A 17784-nucleotide genomic window follows, 5' to 3' on the forward strand; every position below is an offset into this window, starting at 1 on the left:
AATAAATATAAAAATTGTGTATTCATACAAATGAGGGGAGCAAATGAGATGGCCCATTCCAGGGGAAGATGTAGGACCAAAGTTAAAATCTTCAGGGAGGGTGATTTTATTGCAACAAGAAATAATACTTTATTTTGGTAGTAGACTGGATTTCCATTAATGGAAATCTTGTCATGGAAAGAGGAAGTTATAGCATGACCTTCAAGGTTCCTCTCAGAAACTTTCTTCTTAGCCTGGTAACCGTGTAGTAACTACAATCGATCTTTATTACCTGTGGATTCAGTGTTTGCACATTTACCTCCTTCCTTAAATTTACCTGTGACCCCCCAAAAGCAGTACTGCCACACTCTCACGGTCATTTGCTGAGATACAGCAAAACGGCAAAAAAAATTGACTTGTCTGACATATGCATTCCAGCTGAGGTGGAGGAAAGCAACGCTCTATCTTCTGGTTTCATTTCTCATACCGTGCATAAGTGTGCTATTTGCAGTCTCTTTAGGGTCGTGATTTTCACATTTTTAGACTTTTTGGTGATTTTTCTCTGATTTTGGTGATAATGGCCCCCAGCAAAGAGCTGAAGTGCAGTCTAGTGTTCCTAAGTGCAAGAAGTCAGTCTTGGTGTGCCTTATGGAGAAATTATGTGTTAGATGAGCTTTGCCCAAGCATGAGATACAGTGCTGATGGCTGTGACTTCAATATTAATGAGCCAACAATGTATATAAAGTTGCCTTTAAACAGAAACATGTAAAACAAGGTTGTATATTGATTGGTTGACCAACATGTGACTGGAGACTTGTAGAAACTGCCCTCTCTATTTTTTTCTGAGAGCAATGATTCCATATCCACTAATTCAGTGTCCACAGCAACTTTATAGAGCCTAACTATCAGGAATAAGGAGAATCAACTGAAATGTAGCTTAAAATACTCCAAGAAAGTTTCCTGGAACTTACTACATCCTTGTTCATCTTCTTTGTCAGAACAGTCTGCGTTGCCATCACACAGCCAGCTCTTAGGGACACAGCGGGTCTTGTTGTCACAACGCACAGAGCAGTCTTCAGTGGGCTTCCAGCAGTCCAGCTCGTCAGACCCATCCGAGCACTGCTGAGCCCCGTCGCAGTGGTACTTCTCCTCAAGGCACTTGCTTCCGTCCAGACACTGGAATACCCCTTCATGGAAAGGGTCGAGAGCTAGCACCATTCAGACAAACTGAAGGTTCAAAATTAGACGAACTCACCCTCATTCTGGAGTTTGAAGGGTAAATAGACTGCATCTTACTTGAACTCTATGCCTCAGGTGATCCATAAGCAAACTTTAATAAAGTGCTCTGGTCAATTAAGTTAGCAAGCCAGCCTGGGCTGCTTAAATATGGCCTCATATTTGTTTCATGATTTTAATAACTTGTTAGAACACTACCAAGTGGTCCATTTAGGGCACTGTAGCTCAACCTATATTAAGGCAAATATTGGAACACTCGAGCAAGTTGGAGGAAGCAAAGAAGCAATGGAAGCTCACAGAATCAGTATTCAAACAGACTATGATTTTTATCTATGATAATTTATCTAGCAAGTATCTATATATACATAAAACCCTAATATGCAAATAGACCGAATGGCGGAACAACCAAACAACCAAATAATCAGTCGCTATGACATGCACTGACCACCAGGGGGTGCATGCGGAACATGGCGGCATCAGCTGCAGTGGGATGGTGAAGCAGGTGAGTAGGGGCACCAGACCAAGGTGAGGCACTGGTCCCTGTCATCAGGGCGAGCCTCTGGTGGTTATTGAAAATTCTTTGCTCCCGCACGTGGTGGTCCTGCCCAGTGCTCACACCTGCTGTCGGCACTGGCCCTGCTTGCACCCGCTTGCACCTGCTGCTGGCTCCCGGCGCCGATCCTGATTGCTTGGCGCCATCAGTGGGTGTGAGCTGCCGCTGCCTGCCCTGATGGCCCCTCAGGGCTTCTCTACCTCCCCCTGCTCCTGAGGGGTGATCAGGGCAGCTGCTGCCGCTGGCACCAGCCCCAATTGTTCCACCAGTGAATGCAAGCGGGGCTGGCAGCAGTGGGAGCGGGGCTGTTGGCAGAGAGGGGACTGGTGGCTGTGGCGGGAGGGACCAGGCAGGGGCGTGGAGGATGGGCAGAGACCTGCCCCTGTTCCCTCGGCAGCCTCGCGGTTCCTTTCAAGGTGCACGAATTCATGCCCTGGGTCCCTTGTGATTATAATAAACAGCCTGGCAATTCATACCATAGTTTTGCTTAGTGTACCTGCAACGAAACACTGATAAGAGGAGATGATGACAGACCTGGTCTGTTGCACAAGTGGGAACAGTTCTCTTCATCGGAGCCATCCTGACAGTCACGCTCACCATCGCAGAGGTACTCCTGAGAAATGCATTCCTTCCCGTTCCGACAGGGAACAGAAGATCGGGTGCAAAGTAGAGGGCGTGGTGAAGGAAGAGTAGGAGGGGTAATTGTGGCTGCTCCTTCAACCCCGGGATCTAGAATAAGCAGTTGCTTCAGCAAGTCAGTCTATTAGGTTTTAGCAATGGAGATGGGCTTCTGCTGTTCCCCTCCTCCAGAAAACCAAGTCAGGCTGGTTAGCTATATCTTCCTACCTCATAGGAAGAAAAGTGAAACCGAGCCTAGATCTTTAGATTAAGTGTGGGACATTCACCCATCATCTATTAGCTTTGAATTTGGACCTATTGTTTTCCACTTTCAGGTCTATTAACTTTAACCTTAATTTTTTTTTCACCACCTAATGCTATATTCTGGGAACAAAAAATAAAGTAAGTTCTATGATGGGGACTTGTTCTGTTTGGTTCCCTGCTATACCATCTGTGGTCTAGGACAGGAGCCAGTATAATGTGGACACTCGTTCAGATGTGTAAGTTACACTATGCAAAATTACCAATTCATACTCTTCAGCACCTATCACAGCAACCCAACAGATTTTACAGTAGACTAAAATTTGATTTGTTACCAAAAAGTTAACTGTTCATTGACACACTTTACCACCTCAGAAATATGTTCATGTGCCTAATGCTTCTTATTAAGATCAGGTTAAACCAACCAACGAATCAAAAAGTAAAATAGTTTAGACAAAAGAGGGATATGATAGACCTTGTGGATTGGATACACGAAAGGGAAATGCTTCTGTCCCTTTTCATTTCTACTCTTCCTTCGGACTTCTAGCTGCTCTGTCAACAGGGCCCCCAGACTCCTGTGATAGGATTTCTTCTTCTGCCTCAAGATCCAAGATCAGACTTTTGGATTCTGTGTCCAAGGCTTACATGAAGATAAAAAGGTGACTCAGCCTTACGCAGGTCACCCTGAATGACTAGGTGCAGCTTCCACAGAAAGAGAGTGCTGCTTTTGTTGGTATCCACAGCCCCAGGGCAGCTTCGCATGGATTCTCCACAAGATGTTACCACTATAAAGAGAGGGGGTTCCTTAGTAAAATCAGTTTGGGAAACTGCTTTAGAGCAAATTCAATGGCTGTCTTTACTGCCAGACTAAGAGCTCTAATATGCTAATGTGCAAGATGATTCTCAGAAGGGGCTGTGGTGTGCAGACTTCTCCAAGTATTGTCCAGGACTGTGTCATTTAGCAACTTTGAGAACCATCTTAGGTCCTTACTCTCCTGGGACATGGACAAGTTAAGGAGAAGGCCTGCTGAATTGGGGGTTGGGACAACAGCCATACAAACTTAAAGATGCCCAGGATTTTATCCTATAAAAACACTCTGGCCTGGCCGGCATGGTTCTGTAGTTGAGCATTGACTTATGAACCAGGAGGTCACAGTTCGATTCCGGGGCAGGGCACATGCCCAGGTTGTGAGCTCGATTCCCAGTAGGGGGTATGCAGGAGGCAGCCTATCAATGATTTCCTCTCATCATTGATATTTCTCTCTCTCTCCCTCTACCTTCCTCTCTGAAATCAATAAACATACATTTTAAAAAAGCACAAGACTCTGAGAAGAGTCAGATAAAGTGGATCTCATAGAACAGGAAAACTCACCTGGAACCTCCTGGTTCTCTGCCAGGATGATTATTTTCTTTACGTATGGCTCTTTGGACATGGAGAAGGGCTCCAGCGTCTTCCTGTTCCAGAGCACAAGAGCTGTTCCATTCATCGTCACCAGGTAAGGCTCATGGGCAGCAATAATGCTGTCACTCCAGGTCTTGTTCAAAGTATATGTTCTATTTTTTAGGAGACTTAGACTTTGCAACCCTAGGGAAGAGACGAGTTCTTACAAGCTGATATAGAACAAATAACCTGTGGGGCATGATTTGATTGAGGTTCGGTGACCCAAAATTGAAAATAAGCACAGATTCTTCCTATTAAGTTTTGTTGGTTTATAGTTAAAGATGGTCCAAAAAAGTGTTTAAAACTCCAGGAGAGAGAGCAGCATAGGTCTGCCATGTGGGCACATTTACCTTCTTCCATGTATGCACTAAAACACGGGTCATCAGCACGCAGCTGCCAGGCCTCGCAGATGGCTTTTCAGTGGGAAGACTATTAAATTTGGCTACATGGTGTAACTTGTACCTGTTATCAAATTATAACTGAAGCACCTGTATTTCATTTGCAATGGAAGTTTGGTTCCATTAATTCTTCTTATAGAGATAGAAACAACTTTTGAAAACTGCAAAAAGCTATTAAGTATGTTATTTATGGAGTTTTCTTTTTTTTAATGGTAAGTCTAGACTTATAGATGAGAACTGAGGTTGATGTAAATGACTCGTATCCAACCTTTGACTATGAAAATCAGAATTTGAGCTTATAATTTACCTAGTTCTAAGAATAACTGGAATAATTCTACTAAAAGCAAGTTCTCACTCATCCCATCCAGCTTCTTCCAACTGCACTGGTTGTGTGGAGCTTACCTCGCCCTTTGGTGGTCCAGAGGATGCTGGATGAGCCGAGGTCTAAGGTCATTTGAGTGTCCGCCATCCAGGTGCCTCTCCAGACTTCCTGTCTGTTTTTGCCATCAAGGGTCATACTTTGCAAGTGTTTCCCACTTTCTACCCAGTAGAGCACCCTCCTTGGCCAATCAAGAAGAAGATGGAGTATAATGCTGCTCGTTCTGTAGAGAGTCTGTGTGTCTGGGCCAGTAATTCTAGTCTTCTGAATAACACTTCTGTCACAGGGCAGCCAGAACAAGTTCCCAGTTGATATGTCCACATTTGCTGAACAGACTGTGAGGAGGAAAATAAGTCCAGTTAAAAAGGGCACTCAACTGCCCTTTCTTAAGTTTTGGGTCAAGGATAGAAGGGAGATCATTGGAAGGTGCAAAGACCATTCTCTAACAAGCCTCACACCTTGTTTGCATGATTACTTCCCATCATGCCTACTCTGGTTCCAGCACCATGTCTGTCATCTGAGCTCATTTAATCCTACACCCACCTGGCATGGTAAGATGCTCATTGCATTTTATAAGTTAGATATCTAAGTGATAAGGCTTGCATTTGAATGCAGAACTGCAACTTCACATTCACATTCATTCTTCTTCAAAGGTTAATTATGAAAAGCAATAAGTTACATGACAAGTGACTAGGACTGAAATTGCTATAGGAATGTAGAAATTGAGCTAACGTGACACCACAACATCAGTACAAGAGATAGAGAGCAAGGAGATCTACAACTAGAAGGCACAGATCATATAAGGGCCAAGTTTATAAAAGTTATGAAGTGTCGCTTTTTAGGTGTGACTAACAGAGTTAAGCACTAATCTACAAGCACTCCCCAACTCCTATCCTGCCCAATGTAGCTAGCTGTACAATAGGGTCTAAGCTAGATATCACCACTGTGGGATGCAGGATAGCATAAAGGTTAAGTTTAATATGAGGCCAGCAAGTTAGACTGTCTTGTTTGAAACACTGTTCCAAAATAAGGCATCAGTTAATTTTTGTGCCTCAGTTTCCACAAATGTATGATAGCAATAATGCTTCTCTCATAAAGCTGTTAGGAGGATTAGAGTTAAGACATATGAAAAACTTAGAATAATGTCCATTATTTTTAGAACAGTGTGCTGGGACTAGCTTGCACAAACTCATAACAGCTAGTTGTTAAATATATCCCAGCACACCCTGGGTGTTTATTAAGAATTCAAATGTTAACTACCAGGAAGTTGACAAATAGGCAAGGTAGCGGGGCATGGGTGATAGAGAAGCCAGTGCACACAGGCCATAATGTGCTGTAAGTTCTTCTGCTTCCTGGTGTTAGCATGAGAGCATGCCTTTATTGTCCCTCATGTTTGCCTAGAATTGTGCTTCTGAATTCTCCCCGTATTCCACAAGTCACTCTTGCCCAGGAAAGACTTGACTTAAGGTTGGCACATTAGTAAGAACAGACTGGCCACACTCTGTGCAGCTTTTCTCTTCTTTGTTGGGCTCTGCCATCTGCAGAGAACATGTCCTCTCTGTGGAATTAGATTTAACCTCGGTTCCACTCAGGTTCAAGTTTGAAAATCCAGTGTCAGTCACAGAATGTTCTTTGAGCAATTCTACACAGGTCTTAAAGACATGCACCCTGGTCTAAAACAGAATTTTGAAGCCCTCCCATTTATTAGGAATTTCACCAGTATTTTCCAGCCTCAATGTTCAATATGAGGATGAGATTAACACAACATGGATGTCAGTACACTTTGATGTAAGGAGATGCTGAAAGCTGATGCTCTGTGGGTTGTAAGGAGGCCCTGAGATCTGTAAGCAGGCCTAGACAGCAGGGGTTGTGCTGAATACCACCTATAAGAGGCCTGCCTGGCTTTGTCAAGCTGTTCACCACTGTGTGTCTCTTACTCTCCCACAATTCTTCTGGCACCATGCATGTGTGATTATTCCCCCACACCATGCGATTCTGCAACACCAGCTGGGTGCCCCACAATTCAATTCAGTTCTGACAGCATCTCTCTGGAGTAGCATCAGATCCCACAGGTGAAGGACTCAGTCCCACAAGACTTCTCCCATTTCAGAGGCCACTCACAAGTCTCAGGTAGTCACGTGTACTCTGACTGACTGGCTGTAAATCAGGATTCCCACAGACTCCTCTGGGATTCAATAATTTGATACAGTGGCTCAGAGAACTCAGAAAAACACTGACATTTGCTGGTTTATTATATAAAGGATACACATGATCAGCTACATGAAGGGATATACAGGAACGTGCAGAGGCCAAGCTCAGGAATATCTGTCCCCAGGGCGCTGGGGTGTGCCACCCTCATAGCCCATAAAGGTGCTCAGTTCAGAAGCTCTTTGAACCCCATACTTTGGGGATTTTTATGGAGTCTTCATTACATTTGTGTGATTGATTATTAACTCCATTTCTAGCCCTGCTCCCTCTCCTGAGAATGAGGAGTGGGGCTGAAAGTTCCAAGCTTCTAATCATGGCTTGTTCTTTGTGATGACCAACCCTCATCCAGGAGCCACCAAAAATTGCCTCCTTATAACAAAAGATGCTATTGCCCAGCAAATTCCAAGGGATTTGGGAGCTCTGTGTCAGATGCTCCTATCACTCAAGGAATTAAAGGTCTTAGGAGCTCTGTTCCAGAAACTTGGGGCAGAGACATCTGTATATATAAAAGCCTAAGTGACCAGAATGACCGGAATGACTGGAACGACTGGTCGCTGTGACATGCACTCAACACAGGAGCTGCCCCCTGCTGGTCAGTGCACTCCCACAGCCAATCTCCCCTGGCCAGCCAACCTCCTGCAGTCCCTACCCGTGGCCAGCAAACCTCCCACGGCCCCTCTCCCCGTCCCTCCCCCCAGCCAGCCGGCCCTGATCAGCTCTGATCACTGGCCAGGCCTAGGGACCCCACCCATGCACGAATTTCATGCACCAGGCCTCTAGGATATATATATATGATTTCACATCTGCCTACCACAGAGACTGAATATTCAACACTAGAGGAAGCTCAAATGAAATTGTTAGCCTCTTACAATTCCTTGATTTAGTAATTGCAACACAGAAACCAGTTAGCAAAGACTAATCAGCTGAGGGAAGGTAGCATTTAAATGAAGTAAGAAGTGATTCATGATAGGAGTTTCCGAATAGCCATCAGCTGTGTCACCCACCACTGTCGATATCAGTTTCTCCTGAAAGTTTTCGGGGTCAGGTACTAGAACTCCTAAGTGCCAGCACTGTGCTGCCCACAGGATTCTGGGTAGACTCTACTGCTCTACAGTAACATGCAGTTCAATACAGCACTTCTTTCACTAAAGCATATCCTACGTACTTAAGAGAACAAAGAGAAAAAAAAAAAAAAGAATACGAAAAGCACACACATTCAGATATCAAATGATTCACCCAAGAGTTCAAGTCTCAGTTTTCCTTTATAAAATAGATGTTTATATTTAGGCTGAGTACAGGGAGCTAAAGTTGGGGAGTGGTATTTAGGAGTGTGGGATGGGGGAGAAAGTATATATTACCATATTAAGAAAATATCTTGCTAGTTCTCTCTGAAATCTGCATTGCAAATTACTTCTAAATTAGTGGAAGAAAATCTGTAATGCAAAATAAAAGTATTTAAGGTTCATTTCTATCCTACTCAGAAAAAAAAAATTTTAAACCTTATTCCTGACCCTAAGACTTCCCAAACCATGGTAGCCTTTTACCAGTCCACACTCCTCTTATGAAAAGAAGAGTAAATCAGAAACACAATATTCCAATTAGTTAAAAACCACATTTTGGCATTAAGGTTGATTCGGATCAGAAACAGGTAGGGCTTTTTTGTTTGTTTTGTTTTGTTTTTGTTCTTAGTAACTTTAGGGCCAAAAAAATAAAGGACAAATCCCAAACAGCCATCCCAACTGACCTGCACGCTCTGTCCACATCTCTTGTTTTTTTCCTGAATAGCCAGTTGAGCAGAACAGATGTCCTTGGGCACTTGTCCAATAGATGAGGTTTCTTTTCCAGTCAATATCCAGTAGATAGATGTTCCTAGGATGTTCTTGAACTAGGGTTCTCTCTATCGCAGTTCCCATAAAACCAACTTTCAACAAGTAGAGCCGTTTGCCAGAGGAAAACACTAGTTTTAGGTCTACCAGGGAAAAGGAGAGATTTACTGTTCACCCCTATGTCAGATAAGCCCAAGCTCCCATCTTGAGCAATGCCCCTCTCTCAAGCTGAGGCATTCCCAGAAAGGGACCTTAATAAAGTTCACTCTTAAAGCACACATGCAACATGACTGCCCTCTCTTCCTTAGAGAAGGAGTCATTTGGGCAAAAGAAAGTGTTGCTCAGCTTTCCCAAGGCACCGACTCCGAATTTCTGCTGAAACAATTAGGGCTGGAGTCCTGCTCCATTTGATCCGGGGATGTCCTCAAATCCTTGTTGATAGCACCCAAGTCTCAGCACAGAGAATTGCAAACTCTATTGCCTGGGTAAAGGAAAGTTAATTGGGTATTGAACTGTACAAAGAATGTTCAAAATACAACTTAAGCTGAAGTCTTGAGTTGGCACAACAGCTTATTACACCAGGATTTCATCCCATGGCTACCTATGCATTGTGTTACTTAAAGGTAATTATACCATGAACACATTTATGTTATCTATTCTTAAAATCTCAGTGTCCTATAGAAAAAAGTCAAGTAATTTGGATAAAGATGTTCAATGATTATGTAGCCTTTACTATTTAAAGTGGGAATAGCAACATGAAGGACTATATTGAAGTAGACACTATTTTACAAATGTAAGTCAGAGCACATAATAGCCATAAGACTACACGTAGAGGATTTATTTCTTATACCAAATTAGTTGTTGTTTTGCATTTAAAACTGAGTGGTGTAAGCTATTTCTTTTCCTGTTTGAAAACTAATCAAACCCATTAATGGATAAATGAATGAACAAAATGGAATATTATTCAGTCCTAAAAAGAAAGAAAATTCATGTTACAATGTAGATGAACCTTGATGACATTATGCTAAGTGAAATAAGCCAGTCACAAAAGGAAAAACACTATATGACTCCACTCATATGAAGTACCCAGTGTAGTCAAATTCAGAAACAGAAAGTAAAATGGTGGTTGTCAAGGGCTAGGGGAGAGATAAATGGGAGTTATTAATTAATGGGTATAGAACTTCAGTTTGGAAAGATGACAAATTCTGGAAATGAATGGCAATAATGGTTTCACAAATATAAGAATATACTTGGTACCACTAAACTATATACTTAAAATGGTTAAAACGGTAAATGTTATGTTATGTATATCTTAGCACAAAGAAAAAACCCTACCTAAGCAAGGTCTTTTGATAACATAGCATTACCAAAGTAGGTTGTCAGTATAAATGTGATGGATACAAAAATGTAAGCTATATTATTTCCAGGACTATCATAGAACATGCCTCCTTGAGCCAAGCCCATTTCATCCAGCATACTTACCACTACAAGAACCAGAAGGTAAAAGAGACATTCCCTCTGGACAGACACACTTATATCCCTTGGGATGGATGGGGGACAGGAGACACAAGTGGCTACAAGAACCTGGAGCACATGCCCGGTATCTGCCTATTTTAAAATATAAATAGATTAGATACAATCTCAGATTTATTTATCCATACTAGTTCAAAAATTAATACTCAAGGGGAGTTGTGATTTTAACAATGATAGGAATACCAAAATACTTGTTACCATCTAGGTTAGGTATGTTGACCTTTGAACTCCCATAGTCTCTTGTCTCTCAGATAATGATAATTCCTATCTATATTAAGCTCAGGCCTATAAAACTTCAACAAACAGCATCTTCTCCCTTGAGTTAAGACAAAATGACTGTCTGACTTGCTTATAGGAAGACTTGTTTAGAAGTAAATAGTGATCTAGGATCTCTACTTTGGCTAGTTTCTTAGACCCAATTAAGAAGCATTATCTGAGCAGAATCTGACATAGAATTTCAGATTAACAAAAGCTTTTAACTCGTAGTCAATGAATATTTGACTTCTTTCTATAAATTTGGTTCAATTTTCTGTTATCAGTTGACATTGTCAGTGAATAAACTATTCTAGCCCTTCTGTGAATTGCTTACTGTAGAGAGTGCCTGGGAAGGCACATGAGCATTTCTTTAATTATTGTCAGCTGAGTCCAGTGGCATTGGCAGAGCCACATCCTGGAAACATGCCGTGCCAGAGGCAGGTATGTTGTCAGCCTGACCCTTAGCTCAGGTGCCAGGGGGTGGGTTTCATTATCTAAGTTCAGCCAGGTGCAAGGAACAGACACAATTATCTGGGCTCAGCCAGGAGTGACCATTACAAAAAAGCCACAAGAATGAAGAATTGCAGCTTGATCTTTAACCATGATTTCACATAATTTCTTTTGTCTTAAACACTAGTAAAACTTGCTGGAATCATACTGTATAAAATAAACACGCTGCACCAGCTCTGGGTCACTGTCTCTCCATCAGAGGGCCAGCTGTCCCACCCGGTCCCAGCTTTCCCTACTGTCTTTGTGTCTGTCTCTTTCATTTTCTCTATCCCCCATCCCCCTACTCAGGACTCATGTCCGCTCTCTAGCTGTGCTAGTCGCGGTCCAAGAGAGAGAAATACTTATAGCTTACTACCCTGTTTTGTGTGTTTTAGACATTAAAAACCTGGCACTGTGCTGAACAAGTACAAGGTACATGCTTGGAATGAGTTTCTCAGTAGACATTTTTGTTCAGTTCATCTTAATGAGAAGTCCTGTATAAGTTTGGAATCATACCCAGAACATTTCCCCTGCCTCAAAATGACAAGTTCCAACACCAGACCACAATAGTGATTTAGGTAGTTTCTGCCTGCTGTTTAGTATGCATTCTGGTTCATAAGCATTTCAGAAGCAAGCCTTGCACTTACTCTTAGGCTGTTGAGATTTGTGGAGGACTGAGAGAGCAGATATGGAAGCATTTAGCAGCACCACTCTCTCCTTTGGGGTGTGGGGTGAAGTATGAAACAGCTGTATTTTATTCTCCCAGATGAAAGAGTTCTCAAATACAGCTAGTCCTACTGGTTCTTCATCTTCCAAGAAGATCTCAGGAAAGGTGTGCCTGCCACTGCCGTCCACATTCACCGTCTCTATGGACTGAAGGATTAGAGCATCTCATGAGAGCATGGAAGCATTAGCAACAGGTGCTTACAATGTTAGTGCACCTCAGTTTCTTGGACACTAATTAAACATCTTCACATGCTATCAACATGATAGGGATTAACTCATCTTAGATTCATGGAGGCAAATGTCAAAGCCAGTGTATTAAACTGCTTCTTGTGCAAATTTATGTTGTACAAGAAGCTATCATAACTTACTGTCTGCATCCACACATTGTACCACATCCTTTCACTATATTCTCCAACTGCCTTCTGAAGTAGGGATTCTATCTCTTTTCAGAGAGGTTAATGAGGCACCATCAGTAGGCAAAATCACAGCCAGAAGTAATAGGCTTAAAAACATGAATCCCAAGCCTATGCTTTAGCCACCATGTCTTTTAGTCTGTTGCTTCCAAAAATGAAATAACATGAACTGCAATATTAAGAACTAGAAATATGAGTACAAGACGCTGAAGTACCTAAGTAACTGTATGCTTTTAAGAAGTGGTCTGTCATCTTTAAAGGTTTTGTATCCTAGGTACAACATAGAATATGACCTATACTACCAGGAGATTCCAGTGCTAAGTTTGACTATAGAGTGTTGAAGAAAGTCACACTAAATCTCCCAACCTATGCTGATACTGTCTGGATCTGCCGAAAGATATTGGTTAATTATAACTTGTTTGTCTCAGTTTTCATGGCCATAATATGCTTCACTGAGTTGATATGAGACTTAAGAGAATTTTGTACTTACCCATAGTCATCCCAAGTCCCAACTAAAAGGGTTTACCTCTTCCTCCTGACCTCTCCACAATACCTCTTTATATTCACTGATCCAGTAGAGCCTGCCAGTCACATGGTCAAGTGTCAGTCCTACAGGGTCCTCCATGTTTACAACTGCAAGCACCTTCCTATCAGAACCATCCATCCCTGCAGTGTCAATAGTCCTCATGCCTTTCTGACCTCGATTTACCCAGTACAGGTACCTGAGAAAAGCAGGAGCACAAGGTGTTAGAGAACCCCCTCAGTTGCACATACATTATTCTAAACAGCCAGGCTCCCTCAGCTCTGTCATACAGGTCTCCTATGATTACACTGCTAAGAATGCTAGAGATTTCTGCTCTTAGACTTTGAAAAGTTTGGCTGCATATATTCAATTTAGACTTCAAAATTGATTCATTTCTTACAGAAAATGAAACCTAGATTGAAAAGGTTGAAGTGGCCTGGCCAATGTGGCTCAATAGTTGAGCATCAACCCACTAAGAGGTCACCAGTTCAATTCCTGGTCAGGGCACATGACCCCAGTGAGGCGGGGAGGGAGGGGAATGTGGGAGGCAGCTGATCCATGATGTTTCTCTCTCATAGATGTTTCTATCTCTCTATCTCCCTTCCTCGCTCTCTAAAAATCAATAAAAACATATTTTAAAAATTAGAGAGATTAAATTCTCTTCCTGTCATCATGTAAAAAAAAAGTAGAAATGTTCTCTTGTAAACTTAAATATCTAAGATAAGCAATGATTTTGGATATATTCCCAAAGAAACACTACTTACTTCTTTACAGGAAACACGATTAGCTGCTCTGGCACAAGATCCTTTTCCAGGATTCTGACGTAGCCTCTGCCATCACTTAAACCAGCACAGATGACCCTTGCAAAGCTGCTAGCCCAATATAACTGTCCCGTGAACCAGTCCAAAGAGACACTGTTCACTGTTTTGAATTCTGGGGACACAGAAGACAGTATTATGTTCCTGTATTCTTCTATACCCATCTTAGCTTTTTTTAAAATATATTTTTCTTTATTTTAGAGAGGAAGGGAGAGGGAGAGAGAGTTAGAAACATCAATGATGAGAGAGACTCATTGATTGGCTGCCTCCTGTATGCCCCCCACTGAGGACCGAGCCCCCAACTGGGGCATGTGCCCTTGACCGGAATCAAACCCAGGACCATTGAGTCCACAGGCCAACATTCTGTCCACTGAGCCAAACCAGCTAGGGCTACCCATCTTAGCTTTAAAAAAAAGACTCAGTCATAACTTTTCTACAGCTTCTAATTTCAAGCTGTACAATGAGGCAAATATGATACAGGAAGTGACTGAAGGGTGTTTCCAATACACACTTGGTAGTAGGGAAAGAGAAAGACCTTAGCAGAAGTATAACCAAGGAATCCAAGAGAATGTGACTTCAGTTTGGAGCCATTTTTTACATCAGAAGTCTCAGGTGAATTGTCATGAACTCTACCTCTTTTTCACATGCATCCTCTAGTTTAATCCCCATGCTTACACAGTGAGACATGTACTGTTACCTTCATCTTATGGAGGGTGGCTCAAAGGAGTTAACAATTTACTCAAGGTCACATACCTAGAGACGGAGCTATGACTAACCTTGGCCTGAGCCCATGTCCCAGAACTTATCTAATTCTACAAAGCTCCTTTAGAGCATACACTCTACAGAGTCTTATACCAAATTGGGATTTTATGTACTATCATGACTCATGGTAAGTGAATTACAGAGGAAGGTATCTGGATAGGATGCATATGCTTCTTATACTATGTTTAAGTAGCATTAAGAAGTTCAGGTTCTTAACATCAAGAAATATACCTGGATAAAGAGAAACAGACTTTGGTTTTCCAAGGACAAACACATTTAAGAATTCATCTACCCAAAAGTACATGCTTCTCTCAAGATCATATGCAACAGAAGTAGGTCTCGATTTTACAGGTATCAGAGTCTCATAGATGCCTGTTCTTTGATCCAGGACACCAAGCTCTCGATCTGCTGCTATGAGAATTTTCACAGCACCATCTGCAATAGAAGTAGAAGAGAAGTAATGACACATTACTTTGCACCTTTCTTTCACACCATTCTCTTTAACTGAAGATGCTGTCCCATTTCCCATGTCAACATCTACTTATCCCTGAAGTCTGGACTAAGGTATATCCAAAGGAGATCTAGTTGACCATCATACGTCTCAACTCCTCCTCTGAACTCTGGCACATTAAAATTAATCTTTGGAACTTTCCTGCCTTATTTGATTTCAGATTCAGTCCTGGTATGGTAACTCAATATTATCCTAATATGCCAAGCTTGCTGGGTTCGATCCCAGGTCAGGGCAAAGCAACCAATGAATGCATAAATAAATGAAACAACAAATTGATCTCTCTCTAAAAACAATAAATATAATAAATCAGCTTCAGCCCTTCTCCTTATCTAGACTGAAGTCCTCTCTAATCTTTGTACATAGCAGCCAAAATAATTAAGTATCCCATCGTTAAAGAAGCACAGGCCAAAGTAAGATTACATTGATTAGGTTTCTGGAGCACCTAGTTGTATAGCTGATAGAGTAAGTCATTTTAAAGATACCTCATAGCAACTGACACTCAAATTGGCCAAGGAATGTTATAATAGCAGCTTTTTATAGAAAGAATGAAGTCATCTCTACGCTAAACCTTAAAGTGAACTGACTATATCACTTTTATCATTACTGCTGAGAATAGAGCAGGAGCTTTGCTTTGCGTATTGGAACTCACCTATAACCTGACAGCGGGTGCCATTGTAGAGCTGGTAACCTTGAGTACACCCACAGGAGTAAGAGCCTGGTGTATTATGACACAGCTGGTCACAAGGACTGTATGCCATAGAGCACTCATCTACATCTAATGACAGAGAGCTAAAAGTTAGAGAATGCCTATGAAACCACTTGAGTATTTTTGTTCCTTTGGGCCACTTTTCAGATGCTTATTGGACATGTATTATATGGAAGTCACTGTGCCAGGAGCTGGAATAAACAGTCCCTGCCTCTATAGAATTCCCATGTATATGAATATAATTCAGCAGAAATCAATAGAGGGAGCTAGATGTTTGGTTGGTACAGAATACTGATCTATGTTACCCTAGCAACATTCTTGGTTGGGCATATGTCACTTGTCAGGCCAGCCAGAACTTAATTCAGAATGACAAGTGTTGGGACCTACTGTGCCATGGGACATCTCATCCAAGATGATGGAAAAGGCTTAAGCCTCACAGGTATAACTGGCAGAATTTAAATTAGGTACAACTATTTCCTCAAAGCCAGATGGCAGGAACCCTTTAGAGCAGTGGTTCTCAAACTTTCTAATGCTGCGACCCTTTAATACAGTTCCTCATGTTGTGGTGACCGCAACCATAAAATTATTTTCGTTGCTACTTCATAACTGTGATTTTGCTACTGTTAATGAATCGTAATGTAAATATCTGTGTTTTCCGATGGTCTTAGGCTCTACAGTAGCAGTTCTCAACCTGTGGGTCATGACTCACAGGTTGAGAACCACTAGCAGGGTCGCCTAAAACAATCGGAAAACACAGATATTTACATTACGATTCATTAACAGTAGCAAAATCACAGTTATGAAGTAGCAACGAAAATAATTTTATGGTTGGGGTCACCACAACATGAGGAACTGTATTAAAGGGTCACGGTATTAGAAAGGTTGAGAACCACTGCTTTAGAGTATGAGTCATAGAACTAGGAGAAAATTTTTTTTTAAGCAAGAAGGAATATGGTTCCTTGAGGGCACTGCCAGGGAAAATTATTCCTCCAAAACCACAGGGTCCTAAAGTAGAATAATACCTTCCTAGGCCGAGGAAGAATAGTCAATATATGACTACAAGTCAAGCTCAGTGGCTAACCAATCACTACAACGAGCCATAACCCAAGAAGGATGTTGCAGTAGTCTGGGTGTGTGTGTAAAACCTAGACCCCTTCAAGGTCATGACCAGATACAGAATTCATACTTCTAATGGAAGATTAATAAATTTAGTTGTCTTGTTTAAAATAGGCTCATTGCAATTCTTGATGAATTCTTAATATAAAAGTAACAGTTGAATATAACTCTGATGCTGTCTAATAAACCAGGGCCTTTCCTCTTACATCTTTTCTACCTAAGTGGGTAGGATTGCAGGTGAAATCCATGAAGAGAGAGGGAGCTATTGAACAGGGGTCATTGACCTGGTTCAGAGTGGCAGGGCTGATCTACCCTTTAGGACAAAACATCAAGACAATAAATCTTCAACCCTCCTAATCACATTTTAGCCTAAAATACTGTCCTATATTTTTATGGACAAGAGCTACAAAGTAACAGCCATAACTCTCTCAGATTATTAGTGAATTGTGAAGATACATGACATTTATTTTAGTCATTCTGGCATCATAATCCCATTTCACAAAGGGGGAAAATGAGACTTGAAGGACTAGGTGACTTAGAGAAGGTCAGCTAGGAGGAACAAGAAAGGATAAACACAAAATGGGCTCTCACTTCAGACTCTGTCCTGCTCCCCATGCTATAGACCTTAGGCATGGCCATGAGTGACAAGTATATCTATTCTATGGCAAAAACCCACAAGTCCCATAAAAGAAAGATGTTAAATTCAATATTTTTCAATTAGTCAACAATTCCCACAAAAAGAGGATGATGACAAGCATTGGCAAGAATAGAGAAATTGAAACCCTTGTGCATTGCTGGTGAGAATGTCAAACAGTACAGTCACTGTGGAAAACAATTTGATAGTCCCTCAAAAAGTTAAATTAAATCCAGAATTTAGCATATAATCCAGCAGTTCCATTTCTGCTATACACTAAGGAGATTTGAAATCAGGGACTCCAACAGATACCTGTATACCAGTGTTCATAGCAGCATTATCCACAGCAGCCAAAAGCTGGAAACAACCCAAGAGTCGATGAACAGATGAGTAGATAAA

The 17784-nt window shown here is 41.7% G+C and overlaps 1 protein-coding gene across 1 annotated transcript in view; it reads right to left on the bottom strand.

Moving 5' to 3' along the window:
* Nucleotides 1–17784, bottom strand: part of LOC308243465 (low-density lipoprotein receptor-related protein 2-like) — a gene marked incomplete at both ends in the record, with an annotated part of 45299 nt that overhangs the window by 17888 nt on the left and 9627 nt on the right. Inside the window, 11 exons of the mRNA XM_080659013.1 lie at nt 951–1166; nt 2303–2497; nt 4020–4232; nt 4889–5200; nt 8818–9042; nt 10382–10507; nt 11824–12049; nt 12869–13037; nt 13603–13771; nt 14650–14853; nt 15579–15704. Of these exons, the coding sequence (XP_080515139.1) occupies nt 951–1166; nt 2303–2497; nt 4020–4232; nt 4889–5200; nt 8818–9042; nt 10382–10507; nt 11824–12049; nt 12869–13037; nt 13603–13771; nt 14650–14853; nt 15579–15704 (2181 nt within the window). The remainder of the gene's footprint in view (nt 1–950; nt 1167–2302; nt 2498–4019; nt 4233–4888; nt 5201–8817; nt 9043–10381; nt 10508–11823; nt 12050–12868; nt 13038–13602; nt 13772–14649; nt 14854–15578; nt 15705–17784) is intronic.

This window comes from Plecotus auritus (genome assembly GCF_963455305.1).
Source record: "Plecotus auritus genome assembly, chromosome: 3".
Lineage (NCBI taxonomy): Eukaryota > Metazoa > Chordata > Mammalia > Chiroptera > Vespertilionidae > Plecotus > Plecotus auritus.